Below are 21,956 nucleotides of genomic sequence, written 5' to 3'. Positions count from 1 at the left end.
GAAGAGGGAACCATAGGCCAGGAGCCCACAGACCATTCCTCAAAAAGGAGAGAGAGAGAGAGAGAGAGAGACAAATTCAAGATCCATTCATTTTGAGATGCCTGTACACTGTTAAATATTTTCCATACTCACTTCTAATTTCTCATTCGCTGGTTCCTTTTCAATTATGGTTTCTGTCCCTTATTTGTGTGAACTGGTCTTAAATAGGAGCTATGCACATCCGGTAGGGAGCTATTTAGGTGGCTTTCAAAGTTAGGTTGGGTTAGGGTCAGGGGCATCAACATGATTTTTTGTAGGGGGGGGGGCAAAATAAAAAAAATTATACACATATGTGCAGTAATAATATATCAGCTGGGTCAGCCTGGGTGGGTGACATGACTCCAGTCTTATGCTTTTGCTTGGGCAGCACCAATGGTAAAGCCGTTGGCCTGTCGCCATTGGGACGCGGCAAGACACCAGTAGTACTGGGAGGCGCATTCATTTTTTGGCAGCAATACTCGATTCCCTGTTCTCCCGCGTTTACTGGAAAATTTATTCTTTCAACTCTGAAATGGTGAATTTAATGGTCATATAGTTCACTATAAAGTATAATATCAAGATGTACTTAAATTGCAGTCAAAAAGTATTTATATGCTGATATGCTATAACTCAAAGGAAAGAAAATATACTTGACGACTGGGAAAGTTCCAAACACACTTTGGAATTCCAAGGGGCCCCCCAAACCCCCTAGACACCCATGGTTGCGGTCTATAAGTACCTGTCCAGGTGCATTTTTCCCAAGTCCTGGACAAAACCAAGTCCCGGAGATGCCTTTGGCTATTACGTCGGATCTCGGAGGGATTACTGTGTGTATATATATATACACACACAAGTAAATAAAAATGTGGAGCAAGGAAACAGATAAATGCTTCTAAACACAATGAAAGTCAACACAATAACTGCGGCAGGCAGCAGCAGGTACGGGACGTGGGTCACATGGGTGAGCTTGGGTCAAGAAACCCTATCAGCGACCTACAAAAGCACAAAACACATACTGTAAACAAATGAAGCCATCTGGAAATCCAATACCTAAACGCACCATCTTCCCATTCAGTTTCTCCCATGCAATTGAGTGATATTACCGTAATACTGAATAATTAACGGAGAAATTAAATGCTCGTGTTATTGTAAGATTGTTGCTTCCCTTTGTCTTAAATTGTGATTCTACTATACCATGCAACATTATCTCTGTTTATTTAATCCTTAACAGTTGATGTTATGGCTCCATGCTCATATGGATAGCTGCTGTTTTTGCTGCTGCTGTTCTCGATCAATCCATCTGTCTGGCTAAGCAGACCCATCAACCACAGGCAAGTAAACTTCCCTGCAGCATTGTTTCATGCAGAGAACCGGAATTCCCTTGCGGCTGAGAGCCTCACCCTAGTGAGATGCAGGGAATAACATGGAGGTTTGGTTCCTCGATGGAAACTGCACTTCTGGCTCTCCACTCAGTTAACAGCGGTGACACAGCAGGCTCCACACAACCCCGTGATGTGGTTAAATGGTTACCACGCACAATTGTAAGTAGGTTACAGGAAACCATTAGGCTTGTTAGTCATTGTAGACTCACCTCAAGTGGAAAGAAGAGTAATAAAAAGGTGACCAAAAGGAAGGAAAAGGTAGAAAGACAGGAGGGGAGACACAAGAGAAAAAAAAAATAGAAAAAGGAAGACTGAGTGAATGATGGTTGTCACCACCTACCAGAATCATACTGATAGCTATTTTACCCTGTATGACGGCACTTAATTACTATAGCTTCAATAAATCACTGAGGCACAGAAGCTACTTTGCCACACCATGGCAAAATTACCTTTAAGAGACAAATGACAGCAGTTGTACCACAATGGTTGCAATGCTTCATATTATGCATGTAACTACTACTTCATCATCTGAAGTCTGACCAAAAGTTGTCTAACTTAAATCACAGAGCTATAACAAACTGCCTTGGCTTACCGTGATTGTATAATGCTGGTCATTGTCATCTACTTCAGTCTTTGTTTCACCCATCTTTGGCTTCTTTCTTGGTGCTGGTTCCTTCTCCTAAAGGTGCATTGACAGTAAAAACAAATGAATATAAAAAAAGTATACATGTATATGTATGGTCACACAATAAGGCATAGGTATGGCCTATAATTAAAGAATACTGTACATATCAATGGAGTGAATAATGAAAGTTCATAATGATGATGTTGACAGGGCAGTTATGAAGCTGACAGGAGAATAAGGAAAAGACTATTCAGAAAAAGATAATATATATATCCATCCACCCATCATCCAATCCTATGTTGCCCCATGAGAAGTGCACGAGACCAGAGCTAGGCAAGTTAGTCCTGACATTTAAGATGAAAGTGACCAGCCTCACTCATCCCTGAGTGGCATTACATGAGCAATACACCCCAACCACCCCCTGGATATAAACCTTCAACAGATTAATCTGACTGATGTGCCATAATTACCCATTAAACCACCAGGCATCATAATTTGGTTATATGGTTACCACCCAGCATAGTAAATGTTTTCCTGGTGTACAGGAAATCATTTGGCTTGTCACTCAGTGTAGAGTCACCCACAGGCAGAAGGAAGAGGAAAGAATGAAGGAAAGACAGATAAAAGAGGGAGTGTAAAGTCACCCGTAGGCAGAAGGATGAGGAAAGAATGAAGGAAACAATGAGAGAAGAGGATGGAAGGAAAGAAGGATGGAGGAGAGGAAAGGGCAGACACCCAAAAGCAGCACTACATCAAGTGAGTGGATGGTGAGCACCCCCACCTATGTTTGAAATACAAGTTACAAATGCACACCCTCCTTTCCTGACATATATCCTTCAGTTGCTTCCCATTAGCATTTTCTCCTGGTACTCCATTACAACCCATTATGTCACCCTCTGGACCAGTGCCTACTCTTCCATTCATACCGCCCAATACAATCACTTTACAGCTCCTGGGCATTTCTCTCACTGCTGCATCCAGCTAATCCCCAAAACTGTCTTTCCGTCTCTCACTCCTATCATCACACAGTGCATATGCTACAATCACTGCTAATTTCACCTTTTCAAACTCGACCTCGACATGCGTAAATCTCAAGCTGACTCATTTGTAATCTCTGATTCCACTCTGCCACACTTCATTCATCAACAAAGCAACTCCTTCCTTGCATCTTCCTTGCCCATTCATGCCCAACCTTACACACTTTACACCCTCTCACTCTCCCACTTCACACCCTTTCATCTTTGTTTCACACAATGCCATCACGGCATATCTCACACTCTTGAACACATTTGCCACTTCCACCCTCTTGTTATCCTCAATCACACCTCTCACATTCCACATGGCCATGTGAATCTGCCCATTTGGTTGGGGCTTGTTGGGCTTACAAGACTGAACTTTAAAATAAAAAAGAAGAAAATCTTGGAGAAGATACTGTTGAAAATTCAAACAATTATACACGTGTTTGATCAAATACTTCTAAATTTGATCCAAATTGATCATAAACTAAATCATTATAGTACTGTACTTAGATTTTGATCCATCCATCATCTAAAGCTGTGCTGTCCCATGAGGAGAGTAGGAGCCCAGGGCTGGGCAAGTTGGGCCTGACATTTAAGATGAGAATACAGCATTTTTAAATTTCAAAAAGAATAATGGCAGGGCAGTATATTTCAACCTGAATCCTACTGCAGGCATGTAGAAACAATCTTAATAAGGGCAACAAAAATGTAAAATGGCCAAATGATTAAACTTACGTCACAGTTTGAGCTGAAAGCTCAGACTGGCAGACAGTGAAGTCTATTCTGTAATCACCCAACTCCATCACCAAACATACGTGCCTCACTGAACATCAAATTTTAGGTAGAATCAAACTGAAAAATATTGGATGGTCTGCAAACTTAAGCATTTTGATTTTATTTTAAGTTTGTAGTACGGAGGTATACATTCTGTCTAGCCCCCCCAAAATCTGTTGAAAATTATGAGCCTGTTTCCATTACTGACACAGCACATTTGACAATGACTAATGTAAATGCCACCTCGGAACAAACGAACGACTGCTAACTTGCATGAAGGCAACCATATTTAAAAAAAAAAAAAAAAAAAAAAAAAAAAAAAAAATATACCGACCAGTGGGACTTCATATGTGATATAATTATTGTATAAAATTCTACAGTTTATTAAAGAACAAATCCTAACTTTTTCATTACCATATAAAAGATCCCTCACATATTGGTTCATCATGTAACATGGGTTTGCTGTACTGCATTTCTGGTTTATACTACCTTCTTCAAATTAATCATTCCATGACATTCAGTTACCCTCTTATAGCACTTCAACAACATACAAAAAGAACAATAATATATTTCCCATGGATAATTCAGAGTACCAAGTGTTCCCATGCAACTAAAAAACTTACTAGGGCTTCTTTAATGTTAATGTCATCATCTCCATAAATAGACGGTCAGAGGAAAACACTGTTCATATATATTTTTTCCATTCTTACATGGCCTGTGGAAAAGCAAAGAAAAATGCTTCAATGTATCTTATGCCATGAAAATAAATACTCTCGTATCCTTTGTACAGTATAAAGCTGTTTCAATATAATCCTTGGTTGAATCATCATGAACATTCTGTCTCTGGTCTGTGCATTACCAACAATAAAGTTCGAGTCAAATGCAAAGATTGGACTGACCTGTCCTGCGTTTCCCTTTCGCTTGGTTCCCTTGGCTGCTTGTTCATCTGTCTTGATGTCCCGTGTGGGACAAGCACATACTCGTACATCAATCACCTTTCTTCCAAGTACTTCTTGTCTGGTGAGGTGAAATGGTTAAATACAACTAAGACTTCAGTCTTCACAGTTCTTGATATCAAGTAACACAATGCAATAAAAATATATATATATATATATATATATTTATATATATATACAGTATATAAATATATATATATATATATAAATAAATATATATATATATATCTATCTATCTATTTATAGCCCGACGCCCTAATCCAGCAAAGGGTGGCCGCAGACAAAACGCCAGGCCAGTCAAATTTGCAAGGGATACATTACAGATTCCCACAAAATCAGATTTTCAGCAAATACTGGTCATGACCCCAAAGGAACCCTGCAGTTGCAATACAGTGCACTTGTAACCATGTCCATTATATATGACGGTACAAAAAATTTCTGCCCTTTATAATATACATGCTGTAGCTCAATTAACAATGTTTTTATGAAAGAAAATGTTACACATAACTCATGCTGAGTAAGCTGCTTCTTGAGGCAGAGAAAATTTAAAAAAAACTACAGTATTTACTCCTCTGTCTGTGCTTCTGCTTCTACCTCCATACTTCTTTTTCTTCAGTACTTCTGAATAGCTGTACTTCCTGTTAGTGGTACACACAAGACTAGCAAAATAATTTATTACAAACACACTGACTGTTTTTTGTTGGACACAACCTGTGTCACCTGGTAACGAGCAGTTGGATACTGGCTGGACACTATCTGCATTAAATGGTAATCGACTGTTGGAATGCATGCCAACACCTCAATCACGAGAGGGCTAATCACCAACTCCTTTTTTTTTTTTTTTTTTTTTTCTTTTACGCTATGTCCCCTTTTTTCGATAATGGCAGAGTTGCCCCTGGGTAGCAGACTTTTGTTTGGAGCATGTAGCACTTTATAACCAGATGCCCTTCCTGATGTATACCAACGGCCTTTGGATGGACTCAGCCTCCGACCCTTCGGCCAGTGAGGAGCGCTCTAACCCACTGAGCCACAGTCGTCACACTCCTCTCCACAATTCTTGATTCAAGTTCTTTCACATTCCCACCCACAAATACACTGAACTTGACCTACTAACTTAAATGTCCATCTAGCCGAACATCTGGTGTACTTGTTCTGTTACTGTAGCTTCCCTCCATATCAGGCAATTTCTATCACTCTGAACTGATCCTATTATAGAACAATCCTAACACACTGAACACTTTCAAACTCTTCTGCAATAGTGGAGGAAAATTACAGCTGAAGTACATAACTTCCACCTTTCTACAGAAAAGTGTTACATTCAATCATTCATCTGTGACAGCCAAAACAAATAGCTTTCACTCACCACCACTGCAGTTCTGTTGAAGTCCCTCATGCAATTCAGATAATTTAATTCAACTACAATCTTTCACTTGCCACAACCAACTAGTGTACAGCAGTATTTCAGTCTTAATCTCAACACTCCTCCCCCCACTCAATAATATACATCCTTCATGTCATCCTCCTTAACCACTTCACTCTAATGATGTACTTTATTGTACATGCCATTACTATTCCCACCAGATTATTATACTGAACTCTGGAGACACTTTTCACACAAGAGGAGTTTGGTACACTTTGCTGTACAGCCTTTATTAACTCCCTCACTAATTTAGAACAGGTCTGTCTTGGGCTGAAAGAATTTTTTTATAACATGCATGAAATAAAAGTCTCTAGACGGAAAGGACTATGGTAAAATGAAGCTCACTGATTCTCAAGAGTCAGCACAATAGCTATGGGTCGACGATTGATGCCACCAACACAAGAGCCAAGACACATGAAGCGCAGGAGAATTGGAGTGTAGTTTGGTCCATTCTGGAGAGGATCAAGGGGAACTACAACAGCCAGTCTCCCTGAGGGTCCTTTCACGTATCGAGCCTCAGGATGATCCGCTCGTACCACATACTCAGGGTAAGGGAAGTCTGCAAATGTAAAGAAAACCAATTACCATGCATTCAAATTTATTGATGTTTTCAGACCTTTATGAATCATTCACAGATGAATAAAGCAGTCTAATGTTAGCTGGAATTTAACACTTGTTTTGTCAAAATCAAGAGAATTAATGTTAACAGTATTAAAGAAAAGAGAGGAAAATGTGCAAAAGAAGTGGAAAGTAGAGTGACACAAGGAAGGAAAGTAAAGTATCTGGTGCAATGAAGGCCTTGATAAGAAACTGAGGATTGAGTGTTGCTGCTGCATGAGGCTTATATGAAAGAGTGTTAGTGCCAACTTTAACATACAAATGTGACACTATGGTGTGGCATGAAAATGAAAAGTCATGAGTAACAGCAGTGGAGATGGGACTGCTGAGGAATGCAAGTGGAGAAGAGAAAGTGGACAGGATACGAAATAATGTGATTCGTGAAAGATGTGGAGTGAGAAAGTCTGTGGACACCAGAACAGAAGAGAGTGTACTGAGATGGTATAGTCATGTGGAGGGAATGGATAACAACTGAGCAGTGAAAAATGTGAATCTGAGCGAATCTGAAGGAGGAACGAGGCGATATATATCAAGGAGAAGGTGCAAGGAAATGGTGGATTAGTGTGTGAGGAAGAGAGGTATTGAAGTCAGTGAGGATAGGTACACCAAGGAGAAGGTGGAAGGATAAGGTGGATGAGTGCGTGGAGAAGAGAGTTATGGAAGTCAGTGAGGCTAGGGAACTGACAAGAGATCCAGCTAGCTGGATGAAGGTTGTAAGAAGAAGTACAGTATTAGGGATTTGGAACCCTTTTTAACGTGACAGCGTCTGGATTGACTCTATTGGATACGTTTATGTGAAGCTACAGAATGTGGAATGTTTTTGGCATATCAGATAGAACCAGGATTCCAGGAGCTTGAATGATAAGTCAATTGAAGCATGGACCATTGGATAGGGCAAACTAAGGCTGTCTCAACGTGCTACTCCTCACCCTGAACTAGGGTGGGAAAAGGGGTCCGGACAATGATGATGATTATTAAACTTGGTAGTAATCTAGTATCCCGAAATTAAGCACCTGGTCACATTGTGTAGTAAGGTGATCCAACCAGATGTGGTCATTTGAAGTTCTGGTCATGGGGATGGCCGAGTTTTATTCACGCAATGCAGCTCAAGAGGCAAGTGACAGGTGACCCTTGTAAATGTCTAGTGTAAGTAAACAAGCCTCATACCCCTACACTCCTGATAGGGTAATACAAGACTGAATGAAATTCATATCACATCTCATATCTAGTTCTGTGTTCTAATACAAGACTGAATGAAATTCATATCACATCTCATATCTAGTTCTGTGTTCTAATACAAGACTGAATGAAATTCATATCACATCTCATATCTAGTTCTGTGTTCTAACCTTTACATGAAACACAATGCACTAACTTTTTTTCCTATATATGTAATAAATCCTTATCACACTTGAGTACTTCTCCCTTTATGGGAAAGTTCTCTGATGTATGCAAAGAAATCAAGGGTGGGTTTTCAAACTCTACAGATTTAATTTATTATCCCTGTAGATGCCTGGTGGTCTCATGAGTTAAAGAACTCTAACTCGATGTGGCTCATAAAATACTAAGTAAGGTGGTTTCAGCTTAATGTTCCAGTAATGCAACTAATGGGCAAATAACTGGTCATTCTTGTCTTCAATGTCTGCAGTAAGTTGTCTAACCCAAGGCCCGTACCATGTTTGTGAGGCAATACTAGAGCTGATGATGGATGAACATATAATAAAGCTTATTTTATTCCAAACAATGCAAGGAATGGGAGTATGAAAGATATCTGTACTTTAATGGACTTCAAGAAATTTCCCCAGCTTAATCCCTGTGAATATCTGACTGACTGTGATCTTAATCCTATCAACCCTAGGGTACAGTTGCAAAATTATTATCACTATCTCCACATGATTTTATTCACCTTAGGAAAGTAGTGAAAAATCTCTTAAGTTCTTTTAACCCCTTCTTTACCGAAAATGTGTTTTGATGTACCCTCGTACATTGCCAGTAAACACCCATGAGACACCGGAACTGCTACCGTGGTACGCTGGTACACCCTCTAATGAATGGCAGCTTATGGGCCTCAGGGTAGCTCGGTAAGGCTGTTTCTGAGGACCTCGTGTTAGCAACAGCTCTGTGTTTTGACGAGAAAGACTGTGACGAAGTTCTGACAAATTCTGACATCATAAGATACATCATGACTGAGTTGAGGTGGCACCAATGGCTTGCTCACTCATCTGTGATGTAACCTCTTTTAGACCAATCATTATTTTATTTATAATTTCTACAACAGATATCGTACTAAATTTTCTGCTGACATATGGCAAAATTTACACCCCTTGGCCTGCCTGAGAGAGTCAGTTACCACGCACTTGACCACGAGAGAGGGTGTACAGGATATTTTTTTCTCATGGCATCTCTGGCAGATTCCGATAGTGACGAGTTTATTCATCATGAGGATACTTATTTAGATGCATCAGATGATGATGCAGCAGTGTCTGATGTGTCGGTAGATGACTGTGATCCCGAAAATGATAGCGAAGTTGATGTAGTGAGGAGGAGGAGGAAATTAGTAGCGAGCTTAGTGACGCTGCACTCTCAGCAACAAGTGGGTCAAGGTTGCCATCACCATCACGTGTGTCCACACACTTCATGCTCAGTTTATAAGGTAAATAAATAAGCCATCCATCTGTGCAGGACATTTTTTTCAAGCCAGTTTGTACAGCACTTACCTGGGTAACAGTACTTTAGCATAAGATATGTAAACTTATATACCGTAATGATTTATTTGATAATATTTTTTTATTAACAACATCATGCTGGGTTTATGTGATCATCAGTATACAAACAAATAAAAAAGAGTGAATAGTTTCGACGTGGCAAAAAATATACACTACCCCTCACACTACGGGAGGGGGAGCTATCAGGTCGGTATAGGGGGTAAACATAATGTTTACATTGGGGGGAGGTGTCGGTAATGAAGGGGTTAAGGCTATATCTATCATGTCCAACTTAGGAAAGCTCCGCATAGTTTTATTCAACTTAGTGAAAAGTCTTAAGGTCTCTTAAGGCTATACCTATCATCTCTAACTAAGGAAATCTCCACATGATTTTACTCAGTTTAGGAAAGTAGTGAAAAGTCTCTTAAGGCCTCTTGAGGCTATACCTATCATCTCCAACTCAGGAAAGATCTGTAGTAGTGAAAGATTCGTTAAAGCTAAACCTATCCCCTCCAGATCAAAAATGAGCCCGAAGCCAGGAACAGCTGGTCCCAACATCCAAGACGAGAATGAACAGCTTGATTCATCCTTCAGTGGCATTATGTAAGCAATAAACCCCAACCACCCCTTGGATATAAACCTACACAGGCTCAATCTGGCTGGAGCACCTTCATTACCCAATAAACAACCAAGCATCACAGTTTGGTTAGTTGGTCACTACCAAGCATTGTAAATGGTTTCCTGGTGTACAGGAAACCATTTGTCTTGTCACTCAGTGTAGAGTCACCCATGGACAGAAGGAACAGGAGAGAATGAAGGAGAGACAGAAGAGGAAAGAAGGAAGAGAGGAAAGAGCAGCACTACTACACTAAGTGAGCTGAAGGTGCCCCCACATACCATTAAAAAAGAAAAAGAAAAAGAAAAAAAAAGAAAGAGCAGCACTACACTGAGTGAGCTAAAGGTGCCCCCACATACCAAAAAAAAAAAAAAAAAAAAAAAAAAACAAAAAAGATTCAATGAGTTAATAATTTCCCTATTCCCAACATACCATGGTTAGTTGGGTCTGTAGGTGCAGAATGGTTGGGGCAGCGCGTAACATTCGTCCTGAGGAACTGAGGGCTGGAGAATACTGGGACAGCCTTCACACACAGACTGGATGTGTCAGCAGGAGGCTTACTCAGATGCACTTCAAAAGGAACTGCCTTATTGATGTTGGTGTACAACTTGTGAGTCACTGGGCTCATCTGTGGGCAAGCTTTAGTTAGTCTACTAAAGGCAGTTCCCCATTAGTCCAAGGACATAATTTCTATACTTGTTTCTGCCGCTATAGAACAATTTTACTGAGCTTAAGAAAGCTCCCTAATGGTAAGTGGGGCTAATGAAGGTTGTTGCTAACTTTTCCAGTTCAGGAAGAATATTCTAAGCTGGGGAAAAAAAAAAAAAAAAAAAGATTATAATAAAAAAAAGATGTACTGGTGGTGAAGGAATTGAGGGTAGGAGCCCAATCTAATTAAAATTCCCCAGTCATCCAAAGTTTGTCCAAAATTTGAAAGCAGCAACTCAAAAGACAGTTGCAAATGAGTATATTAAAGAAAGTTTTCAAAATGTTCATCATCATCATCATCATCATCCTCTAATCCTGTGTTACCCAATGAGGAGCATAGGAACCCGGAGCTAAGCAAGTTGGTCCTGACATTTAAGATGTGAGTGACCAGCCTCATTCATCCCTGAGTGACAATATGTGAGCAATAAATCCCAATCACCCCTTGGATATATATAGAAATCTGCACAGGCTCAATCTGATTGGAGTGCCTTAATTACCCACTAAACCACCAGGTGCCATAATTTGGTTACATGGTTACCACCTAGCGTAGTAAATGGTTTCCTGGTGCACAGGAAACCATTTGGCTTGTTACTCAGTGTAGAGTCATCCATGGACAGTACAAAGAGGAAAGAATGAAGGAAAAAAAAAAAGACAGAAGAGGGAGTGTGTCACCCGCAGGCATAAGGAAGAAGAATAAATGAAGGAAAGTAAGACAAAAGAGGATGGAAGGAAAGAAGGAAGGAAGACAGGCAAGGGCAGTTACCTGAGAGCAGAACTACATCGACTGAGTTGATGACGAGCGCCTCCACCTACCACTAATGTTACTTATTAAGTCTAAGACAAATTACAGAAAAACTGCCTATTAACACTGCCACCAATAAAATGGATATGATATTAGTTTCCTCAAGTTAACAGCTGCTGTTATTTTGACCCCAAGTTCATATGAAGCATGGTCCTAGAAAATTGCTGGCCTAAGTTACCCTTCTGCAGTTCGCCATCCTTCTTTCAGAGGATAAGGAAATACTCCAGTTGTGGGATGTCTGTATAACCAAGTAGTGGTACTGCCTGGTTTTATTAGTCTATCTATCTATCTATAGTCCGACGCCCTAATCCTGTAGAGGGTGGCTGCAGACAAAATGCCTTCAAGTTGCTCTGTCACCCACCATTTTATTAGTGCCACCACATAAAGGACCCCAAATCTGAATAACAGCTGTATGGAATTAAGAAAGTTGCAATAATCTGAAACATCTATGATTTATGATGAGAACTTCAAGTGCTCTGAAACGCAGAATGCGAAGTCTGAGGGTGAAAAGCAGCCTGTAAGAGAATGTTATGCTCCTAGCTCTCTCATTTCAGCAGCAATATTTGGACAGAGGGTGACAAAAACAGATCCTGCTATGTTTCAAGCTGTGGAAACCATCTTTTCAGAAAAGCAGTAAGTACTACTGTATGGATGGCATAAGTACAAGTAACAGAGGCTTTTAATAACTAAAATACAGTACCCTCGCATCCAACACTCGTTTGTCCAGCACGATTCGTGTCCAGCACAGAGAGCAAAAAATTAGTACGATTTAATTACTGTAACATAGGTGTGTTAGCATAACACGGACGGAACTCCGAGAAGTGGGCAAAATCCGCAGAGTTCGCCTCTGGCATGATCACCCTCGGTCCAACATGGCACTGGATGTTCCCGTGATGCTGACAGCCACTCAAAACTTCCGATCAAGTAACCTCCCCTGCCCACTATCGTGATATGATTGAGATGTCACCCAATTAAAAACGTTTCTGCTCTCACGTGATGTTTTGTTTAAATTTCTCCCACCACAGCATCACTCAGTCACATAATTCGCATTGGACGGTGCTTTTTTCTCGCTGCATTTTACCCTGCCCATGATGCCTAGGAAGCCTTTGAGAACTCCAAGAAGTGGCGGCACCTCCCTCAGGCCACCAAGCTAGAAGTCATCGAGAGGAAGAAGAAAGGGGAGAGGAATGTGGACATCGCCAAGGCCTACGACATGAATGAAGCCAGCGTGAGGACCATAATAAAAAACCAAGACAAGATCCTGGCAGCAGTGAAGGCTTACAGAGGCAAGCCACTTGACTCCAAGTGCAGGCCTATTGACCCAGCAATCATCATAATGGAGCGGTACCTCAGTTATGGTGATTCTGTGTGTGATTTCGATGGATTTATGAGGGAGGTTGAGGAGCAGCAGCAGCCATCCTCCAGGGACCCAGTAGGACTACCTACAGCCTCAGATACCACCTTCCATTCCCAGCAAGCCCACCAACACTATCCTAAAAGGTTAGTTATTATTCATAGTACAGTACCATTTATTATAGTTACAGCAGTACCAATATATATATATATAGGTATATGGTAGGTATTTAGGGTGACTTTTCCTAGGGTTGCTGACATAATTCATTTTTTGCCATAAGCTCTGTCGTTTGTCCAACACGTTTTTGGTCCAACACAGGACCCGTGCATGACAATATTACTGTGTTGGATGGGAGGGTACTGTAGATTAAAAGGCTGTATGAGTAATATGTGGCACTGCTGAATGGAAGAGAAACAATGAGATATCACTGACAAAGCAAGTATGCACAATTGGCAGGTAAAGTGCCAAAGAAAGTCTTTACGGGTACAACTGAGAGTTTAACTGGAACCAAATTACAGTATGTCATATGCATGAAAGACAAAGGAATGGAAAATTAGCAAGAAAGAAAAAAAAGTTATATAGAGCTAGTTAAACATGTAGACTAATGACATTTTTTAAAAACTCTTGCTACCAACAGACAGCTTTATTCAAGTTTACGATGGATTTTCAAACTGATGGTTATATTTAGCCTGCATCAACACCCTGAGAGCCTGAGATCCATGCAAAGTTGAATAAAACCATCCGGTGGTAGCAAGGACAAAATATAAACATTATCATATTAAAAAGGTTAATTCCTCTTCCAGATACGACGGCTGATAAGAGGTCTGTTCAGAAAGTATCTGACCTGAGACCCTAAAAAATCAAGTCCCTGCCAAGTACTGCCATGCAATAGGAAGTCCCCTGCCAGATGATAACCATGCATATGTTCTGTGTATACAATGTGGGTATGACAACAATACATATCATCACCTTCATAAAGAAACTGCATGTCATTTTTTCTACTTTTTGGGAAATTGAGAAAAACCTGTCTCATTTTCTTAACTTTTAAATGACTTAGGAAGAAACTTGAGGCACATTTCACTCACACCCTAGACCTGGAAAAGGCAGCTATAACAATAGGTGGGCCACGTGATGAAGAATTGATTTAGGCAAGAATCCAGAAATCACCAAAAAATGACTTAGGCAATTTCTTTATGAGGGTGACAATACGTACAGTCATTTAGCGATCTTTCCAGAAAACACACAAAGCGGACACGAATGTAGGTATGGCTGTTTAGTATGACAGCACCTGACCTTGTTTGAGCCCGAAGTGTGACCTTGACCTTGGGAGCAGATGGCTGGTTATTGAGCACGATACATCGTCATGGCACGGGAAACAATAGTATGAAGTTAAATCAAAATACCCATGCATATGGATGTTACAGAGTAGACACAAAATTGCAAATGGACCGGCAGACATACTGACAGAACTGCACAAACCTATAGTCCCCAACCGGTTTGACTGGTAGGGAACTAAAACCATGCAAACCTAGAGTCCCCAACAGGTCTGACAGGTAGGGGACTAATAAACAGCTAACCTGTTGAGCTGGGACACTAATCCTCCTCAAAGTAAGCCCCTTCTGACTTGATACACGCAGCCCAGCGTTCTTTCCATTGCCTGAAACACCTCCAGCAGGTCCTGGATCTCTTCTCTCAGATGAACGATGCTTGTGCCATGCTGGAGCATGCAACTCACGATGCAAACTTTCCGAAGACTGTTATCAATGGAGATGAGATTTGGGTGTACGGGTATGACTCAAAAACCAAAACACAGTCATCCCAGGGGATGCACGCTGAGCCAAATAAAGCACGACAGGTCCACAGCAAGGTGAATTGCTTGTTGACATTTTTTTTCTTCGATTACCAAAGTGTTGTGCATCATGAATACACATCTGAAGGTCATAGTAAAAAATCATTACAGTAAAACCTCACTACAACGGACTAATTGAAACCCAAGCCATTCCGAAAACTCCAATAAAAGTGACATCTGGACTTTCCCCTGCTAACCCAGACTGTTTCCAATATATCAGACATTAGTCCAGATTGCACCAATGGTTTTTCATCAAGGTATTACCAACTGTTTTCACTACCACTGCAGTACTGTACTGTATCGTACATTTACAGTACTATGGCATAATAATCGAGTGGTATCATTTACAGTGAGTCCCTGAGTTCAGCGTTTGTTTTGTTCTGGCCATACCACACCGAACTCAATTATCGTCGAATTCACAATATTTGTTTACAAGTAAATAGCCGTGTTCCTTTTGACTCATGGCAGTATCCACTCATATTTACCTCTTACTCCAAGTTATTCCCTCATATAAAACTATAAGTAGCCCGCTGCATAACACACATAATTTTAGCAAGGTTTAGACTTGATAAAGGCCATACGGTATGTAACACACAAGAAGATATTTTCATACACTAAAATTGTCATGGACACCATCCGGCTTCACCCCACCAGTTCCTCCTAACTTGTGGCAACATCCCATTTATCTCTTAATTTTTCTCAAATGCCACTATAAAAATAATTTCCTCCATAACACAGTAAAATTGAAGCAAGGCTTGGCCACAATACTTTTCGTAAGTAATTAAAAAATATTATTTTCTTACATAACCATTCCGACTCACTTGGCTCATCTGACTCTTCCCCCACCTTGCTGAGTGTTTATCATTATTCAGAACCTGGTGAAGGATCCTTCAGAGCAAATCCTTGAAAACCATTACCCATTATCTTCAGGGTCATCGTCAAGGAACAATGAATCTTCCTCCCGACTGTCTTCATTGGCAGAAGCTGAAAAATGGACAGGAACTGGAGGTGTAGCTTGTACCTTGCGTGCCATGTTCCGTGTAGTCAGTGCTTGGTGCCCTTCATTTATATTAACGTCAGTATTAATATAGACCATTTTCTAAGTTTTTAGCATTTAGAAAATACTTTATTGTTACAAGTTAACCCACTGACACCACAATTATTTCAGGCGGGTACCCCCCCCAGCCACAATTCAAGGGGATTTTGGCGACTTTCACCATGGGCAAATTGATTATGTTCTGGCTAAAGAGGAAGAATTTACACACCTGACAATGCAATCCGCACCCCATAGGCCTAATGGTTACCGCACAATTGTGTGTCAAAGTTAAAAAAAAGGTTATAATAGTTACCCCTCGAAAAATCTAAAATGTGAAAATTTTGATGACTACCTATTTTTCTTACTGAAACAGGTCATTTAAAAGTGTTTTGTCACACCAACCAAAACAGGTGCATGTAGGTGTGGGAAGATAACTAGGCTGTGGGGAATAGGCCTATAGGTACGGTGATTGGAAAAATAACCAACTTCTAGGATGAAAAGAAAACACTTCAGTGTGTTCTGTAACATCCTGGTGGCCTGATACCTCTTAAGGGTCTGTAGGGGGTGGGAGGGTAATAAGGATCAAGGAGGGAGGGATGGGGTGGGGTTTGGGGGGGACACAAGGCTAGCAGGGTGGAAGGAGGGGCGAGAGTGGGTGGGAAGAGACACAGGTGGTGATGGGAGGAGAGCTAAAGGTGTGTGGAGGGGTGGAAGGGTGATGGGAGACAAGGAGAGAGTGAGGGAGTGGGATGGAGGGTGGCATGGAAGCGGCCCAGAAGGGGGTGCCCCCCACTGCCCAGGTTGGTTCGATCCCCCCTCCCACCACCTCAGAGGCAAGTTCTCACTGGCCTGAAGCCATGTACGTCATAATTGGGGCGGAGCCAGCGCTCTGCAGTTTTTTACAGGCCCCACTAAATTGATGTGATAAGACATTTTGCCATAACACTCTCAACGCATTAACTAAAGCAATTAAGAATTAAGGTTAATTATAAACACTTCTCAAATACTGTACTGTACACTTGATACACATTATTTATGATCATACTGTTATAACCGAACTGCAACTTAACAAATTAATCACACTGTCCTGACAAAGATTTGATCTCAGGTCCTTCCGCTTCATAGGCGTGCATGTTACCACTGAGTCGAAGAGGATCCCCGCTTTGCCTCTAGCCAACGTGGGCTTTTATACACCCCATTACATCACTCTTTACTCCCCCTGGTGATTAATTTGGTCATTTTAGAACACATGTGGTTGCATTGTGCATTGGAGGCCACCACTGGAAGCGCTGCAGACCACACCGGACAGCTCACCCCAGGATGTAAGGCCTAAGATGCTGTCAACAACAACATCACTGCCCTCTAAGCCTTGCCTCACATCCCACACCGCTGCCAACCAATGTAATAACCGAACTGCAACTTAACAAATTAATCACGCTGTCCTGAGATTTGATCTCAAGCCCTCGCACTTCATAGGCACGCATGTTACCACTGAGCAAAAGAGAGAATCCCCAATTTGCCTCTAAGCAACACAGGCCTTTATACACCCCATTACGTTACATACTAAAGATGTTCACTTTGTCTGCATATTGCAATTATCACTTGTCACCCTCAAGCAGTATATCAGGAACTTTCAAGGAAATGATGTGGGTCAGACTAAGGCAGAGTGCGAGAGGGCAATAATGATGCCACCAGCCTGCCACCAACCAATGCATGAACACGCAAACCGTGCAGACAATACGGCCACTCCGCACCGAGGTCAGACAATCTGGACCTCTTCTAGCTTTTTCTGAGTCTTCCCAATATATCAGAATTTATTCCAGTCGGCTACTCAACTCCAATAAAGGAGAATTCTGGTCTATTGAAGTCCATTGTGGTGAGCTTTTACTGTACGAGGTGCTACCCAAAAGTTCCAGTAATTTGAACAGAGGGAGCCAATTGTGTGCAGTTTTGCCTTTTGCCACTAGAAGGAATCAGCAGCACCCCTCATGTGTCAGTGTGGCCCCGGCCATGTCTGTGTGCAGACGCACTGTTGAGCTATGCTTAGTATTGTAACATGGCGTGTAGGTGGTTTGGCGGTTTTGCAATGGTGGACCTCATGGAACAAAGAACCTGCATCAAGTTCTGCTTCAAGATCAACAAGACGGCTGCAGAAACTCATTGGTTGCTTCAGCAGGCCTTTGGTGACAATGCCATGCCCCAAGGCAGAACATTTTTCTGGTACAAGCAGTTCAAGGAAGGATGAATGTCCATTGAAGACAATGGCCGTTCTGGACGACCGTCAACAGCAATAACACCAGAAAATGTTGGAAATGTTCGTCAGGCTATCCTTGCAGGTCGCAGACAAACTATCCATGATGTTTGTCGTACTATCGGACTGTCGTACGGGAGCATGCAATGCATTTTGTCGGACATGTCGGGCATAAGACTCATCGCTGCAAATTCATCCCACCTGGTCAATCTGTCAGCAGAAAGTTTTACTGTGAAGTTTTGCAGCATCTGAGGGAGAACATCCGCCGCAAATGTCCAGAACAGTGCAAGAACAAGGACTGGTCCTGCATCATGACAACGCCCCCACCCACACGTCAATTGTTGGCCGGCAGTTCCTGGCTTCCACTAACAAGGTACTCATTCCCCACCCCCCCTACTCGCCTGACCTTGCCCCCTGCAACTTTTTCCTGTTTCCCAAGCTGAAATTACGACTGAAAGGGTGTCGATTTGACTCAACTGAGGAGATCCACACAGAATCGCAGGAGGTGCTCAAGACCATCACGCCTGAAGCCTTCCAGGGATGCATGGATTCATGGAAAAAACACTGGGACCACTGTATACATGCCCAAGGGGACTACAAATTACTGGAACTGGAATTGGAACTTTTGGGTAGCACCTCGTACAACCACAACGTTATCTGTCGTCTTCATGATGCAGTTCGGCGGAAGAGACCAGACCTTCAGAATGTGGCAAGATGGAATCTGCACCATGACAACGCCCCTGCCCATTTTTCTCGAGTGATTAAAATTTTTTTGGCCAAGCACAACATCCCACAGGTCCGGCAGGTTCCCTACTCACTAGACATGGCTCTGTGCGACTTTGGTTACTCCCCAGGCTCAAAACTCTCCTGAAGGTTCCCAATTTCAGACAAGAGAAGAGATCATGACGAATGCGATGAAGAACCTGCAGGAGATACCGAAAACCAATTGTGAAAAATGTTTCAGGCAGTGGAAAGAATGTTGGATAAAGTGTGTCAAGTCAGAAGGGGCCTACTTTGAGGGGGATTAGTGTCCTAGCTCAAATGGTGAGCTACTTATTTTTTTAGGGCCTAAGGTCAGATACTTTCTGAACAGACCTCATATGTGCAAAAATACCAACCAGCCACATTGGGCTCTTTAGGGTGCGTTCCTTCTCCTCAACAGTGACTGTAAATCCATACCCTCCCTCCAAGTCACTCAGATTTGGAACATCAAGCATGCCTCCCGATGAACTACTTGTCGCTGGTGGCACACCACCCATCGCTGACACTGACGGCTGTATGGAGGGAAAATGGAATTGTTATTTAAGGACTGGAGTACAGAGACCTAAAAATAAAACTCATGCATACAGGAGAAAACACACACACACATACAGCTGCCCTTAAATGTACTGGACCATTGCAGCCAATCCTGGAACCTCCTAAACATCGAACAAGGAAATGTGGGACTTGCTGTTGCAGTTTACTTAGGCACAGGCAAGAATGATAAATATTAGAAATGGTAGATTTAATGATTCATGATGGTAGGGCTGACACTAAGGAGCTACACATGGCTAATACTTTCCATGGAAGGAGATAGATGAATAAAAACTGAAATGGATGTACCTGTACTGGAATTCAGCTATCATTTATTTAAAATGCCTATATATAACAAATCAAACTTTGTTTAGTTATGCAATATCTTACCTGAGGCATAAGAACTGTTGGAAGGGAGTTCTGCATAGACTGCTGTACTTGGTACATCATAAACTGCTGGAAAAAAAAAAAAAAAAAAAAAAGTCAACCAAAGAGTGACTGGCTACAAGTAGGAGTAGTAAATGTTTTTCTCAAACCCACTTTCCACATGCACACTAGGTGAGGAGGAGATCATCATCATCATCATCATCACCACCACCATCATCTAATCAAGTGCTGCCCCATGAGGAGTGTGGAAGCCTGGGAACAGGCAAGTTAGTCCTGACAGTTAAGATGAAAGTGACTAGCCTCACTCATCCCTGAGTGGCATTACGTGAGCAATAAACCCCAACCATCCCTTGGATTATGAACCAACACAGATTCAACCCGACTGGAGCGCTTTAATTACCCACTTAACCACCAGATGCCATAGTTTGGTTATATGGTTACCACTCAGCATAGCAAATGGTTTCCTGGTGTGCAAGAAACCATTTGGCCTGTCACTCAGTGCAGGGTTGCCCGTAGACAGAAAATGAAAGAATGAAGGAATGAACGACATAAGAGGAAGGAAGGAAGAGAGGAAAGGGCAGCCACTCGAGAACAGCACTAAATCAAGTGAGTGGATCCAGTAAATTATTTAACTGGGGGGGCACAAATAAGAGCCACAGCTCAGGCTGTACTAATCTTCCAGTGGCTGTGCATCACTGCTGACTACTCCACCCCTACGCAAACTTACACATAGCGCTAAGCAAAGACGGAGAGAGAGATTTTTTCTTTTTCACCAAATGAAGCCCTGGATGTTTATCTTTACTAAACAAAATTTTTGTCTAATTTTTTTCATTGCACCATTAAGCAAACTTACACACGGCGCTATGCAAAGACGGTGATTTTTTTTTTTTTTTTTTTTTTTTTACCTGATGATGTCCTGGATGTTTATCTTCAAGTTTATAATAACCAAAGCTAAAAAAAAAAAATATATATATATATATATATATATATATATATTTTTTTTTTTTGTGCACCACATGGTGGGATAAAAAAAAAAGGTAATTGTGCAATCAACAGGTTAACCTTTGCCATGCTACACACCTCATACGAGTCACAATGAAGGTCAGCGTGGGCCAAGCTGCAAGCCTCAAGTGAGATATAAGCTACTTTACACTGATTTTTTAAAAATGACTTAGGGGAGGTTAAGTACCACACAAAGAATCAGCACAGAAAAAAAAAAAAAGGGGGGGGAGTAGATATGCTAATTAACTTTCTGGATGTTAAGGTAAAACTTCTGCCAAGCATGTCTTGATGTCTGACTAGAACATTAAAATGTTGTGTAACATCGTACTCGATAAATAACAATTACTGGTATACAAAATGCCTTCCTCAAATATTAGTTTGTATATACAGTAGTACCATTTAACCTATAGCTAACTAGAGTATAAAATCTGCAATAATGCAAGTGTTATCTTACTCTCATAAGCTTTTGCATTAAGATCTGCAACAAAAGAAGTATCATCTTTGGAGTTTCAAGGCTTTCATCTCTAACTATCAATAGCCAGACACCCCAATCCCATAAAGGGTGGCCACAAATAAATCACCTCCATGTTGCCCTGCCCCCTGTCATTGGGCTCCCTCACCCCAACTTGCAGCCTCTTCTTTTACTCCATCCCTCCATCTCATCCTTGGTTTCCCCCTTCCTCCACCTCATTCACATACTCTCCTAGTTAGACTTTCACTTTCCATCCTGTCCACATGGCCAAACCACCTCAATGCATTTCTCCTAATGCTTTCGTCACATCCACATTGAAATAAATAAAATAAAATAAAATAAACAAAACTCAAATACAATACTAGAGCCAAAAAATTTGCAAAATCTCACTTGCAGGTATTTGATGCTAAATGTCACTGCCATCCCAAGAATCCACCAAGAATGAAAAATATCCACTGCCTATATTCTCCCGCCTCATTACTGGAGAAGGACACCTTTAAGTGGTGCCACTAATACAATTATGCAAATGCTTTGCTACTCTGTCATACTAATGTCCCTAAGCTACCTCTCTATACTGTACCCCAAAAGGAGGATGGTGGACTGCAACGAAAATGCAACTTTCCTAGAGTCCACAAGATTCATGTTCATATAAGCCTGGGGCCATCACCA

At 41.4% G+C, this 21,956-nt stretch overlaps 1 protein-coding gene across 1 annotated transcript in view; it reads right to left on the bottom strand.

The window, feature by feature from the left end:
• The window catches only part of LOC145401738 (uncharacterized), a 59,159-nt gene that overhangs the window by 20,761 nt on the left and 16,442 nt on the right, over nt 1-21,956 (bottom strand). Inside the window, exons 3-8 of the mRNA XM_080273922.1 lie at nt 19,817-19,882; nt 19,252-19,407; nt 10,566-10,761; nt 6,540-6,753; nt 4,718-4,835; nt 1,993-2,079 (exon numbers count right to left, since the gene is read on the bottom strand). Coding sequence (XP_080130048.1) covers nt 1,993-2,079; nt 4,718-4,835; nt 6,540-6,753; nt 10,566-10,761; nt 19,252-19,407; nt 19,817-19,882 — 837 coding nt within the window. The remainder of the gene's footprint in view (nt 1-1,992; nt 2,080-4,717; nt 4,836-6,539; nt 6,754-10,565; nt 10,762-19,251; nt 19,408-19,816; nt 19,883-21,956) is intronic.

Source organism: Coenobita brevimanus, chromosome 6 (genome assembly GCF_032717465.1).
Source record: "Coenobita brevimanus isolate Jiangsu-jjx chromosome 6, ASM3271746v2, whole genome shotgun sequence".
NCBI classification, from domain to species: Eukaryota; Metazoa; Arthropoda; class Malacostraca; order Decapoda; family Coenobitidae; genus Coenobita; species Coenobita brevimanus.
This window is presented reverse-complemented; position numbering and strand designations above follow the sequence as displayed.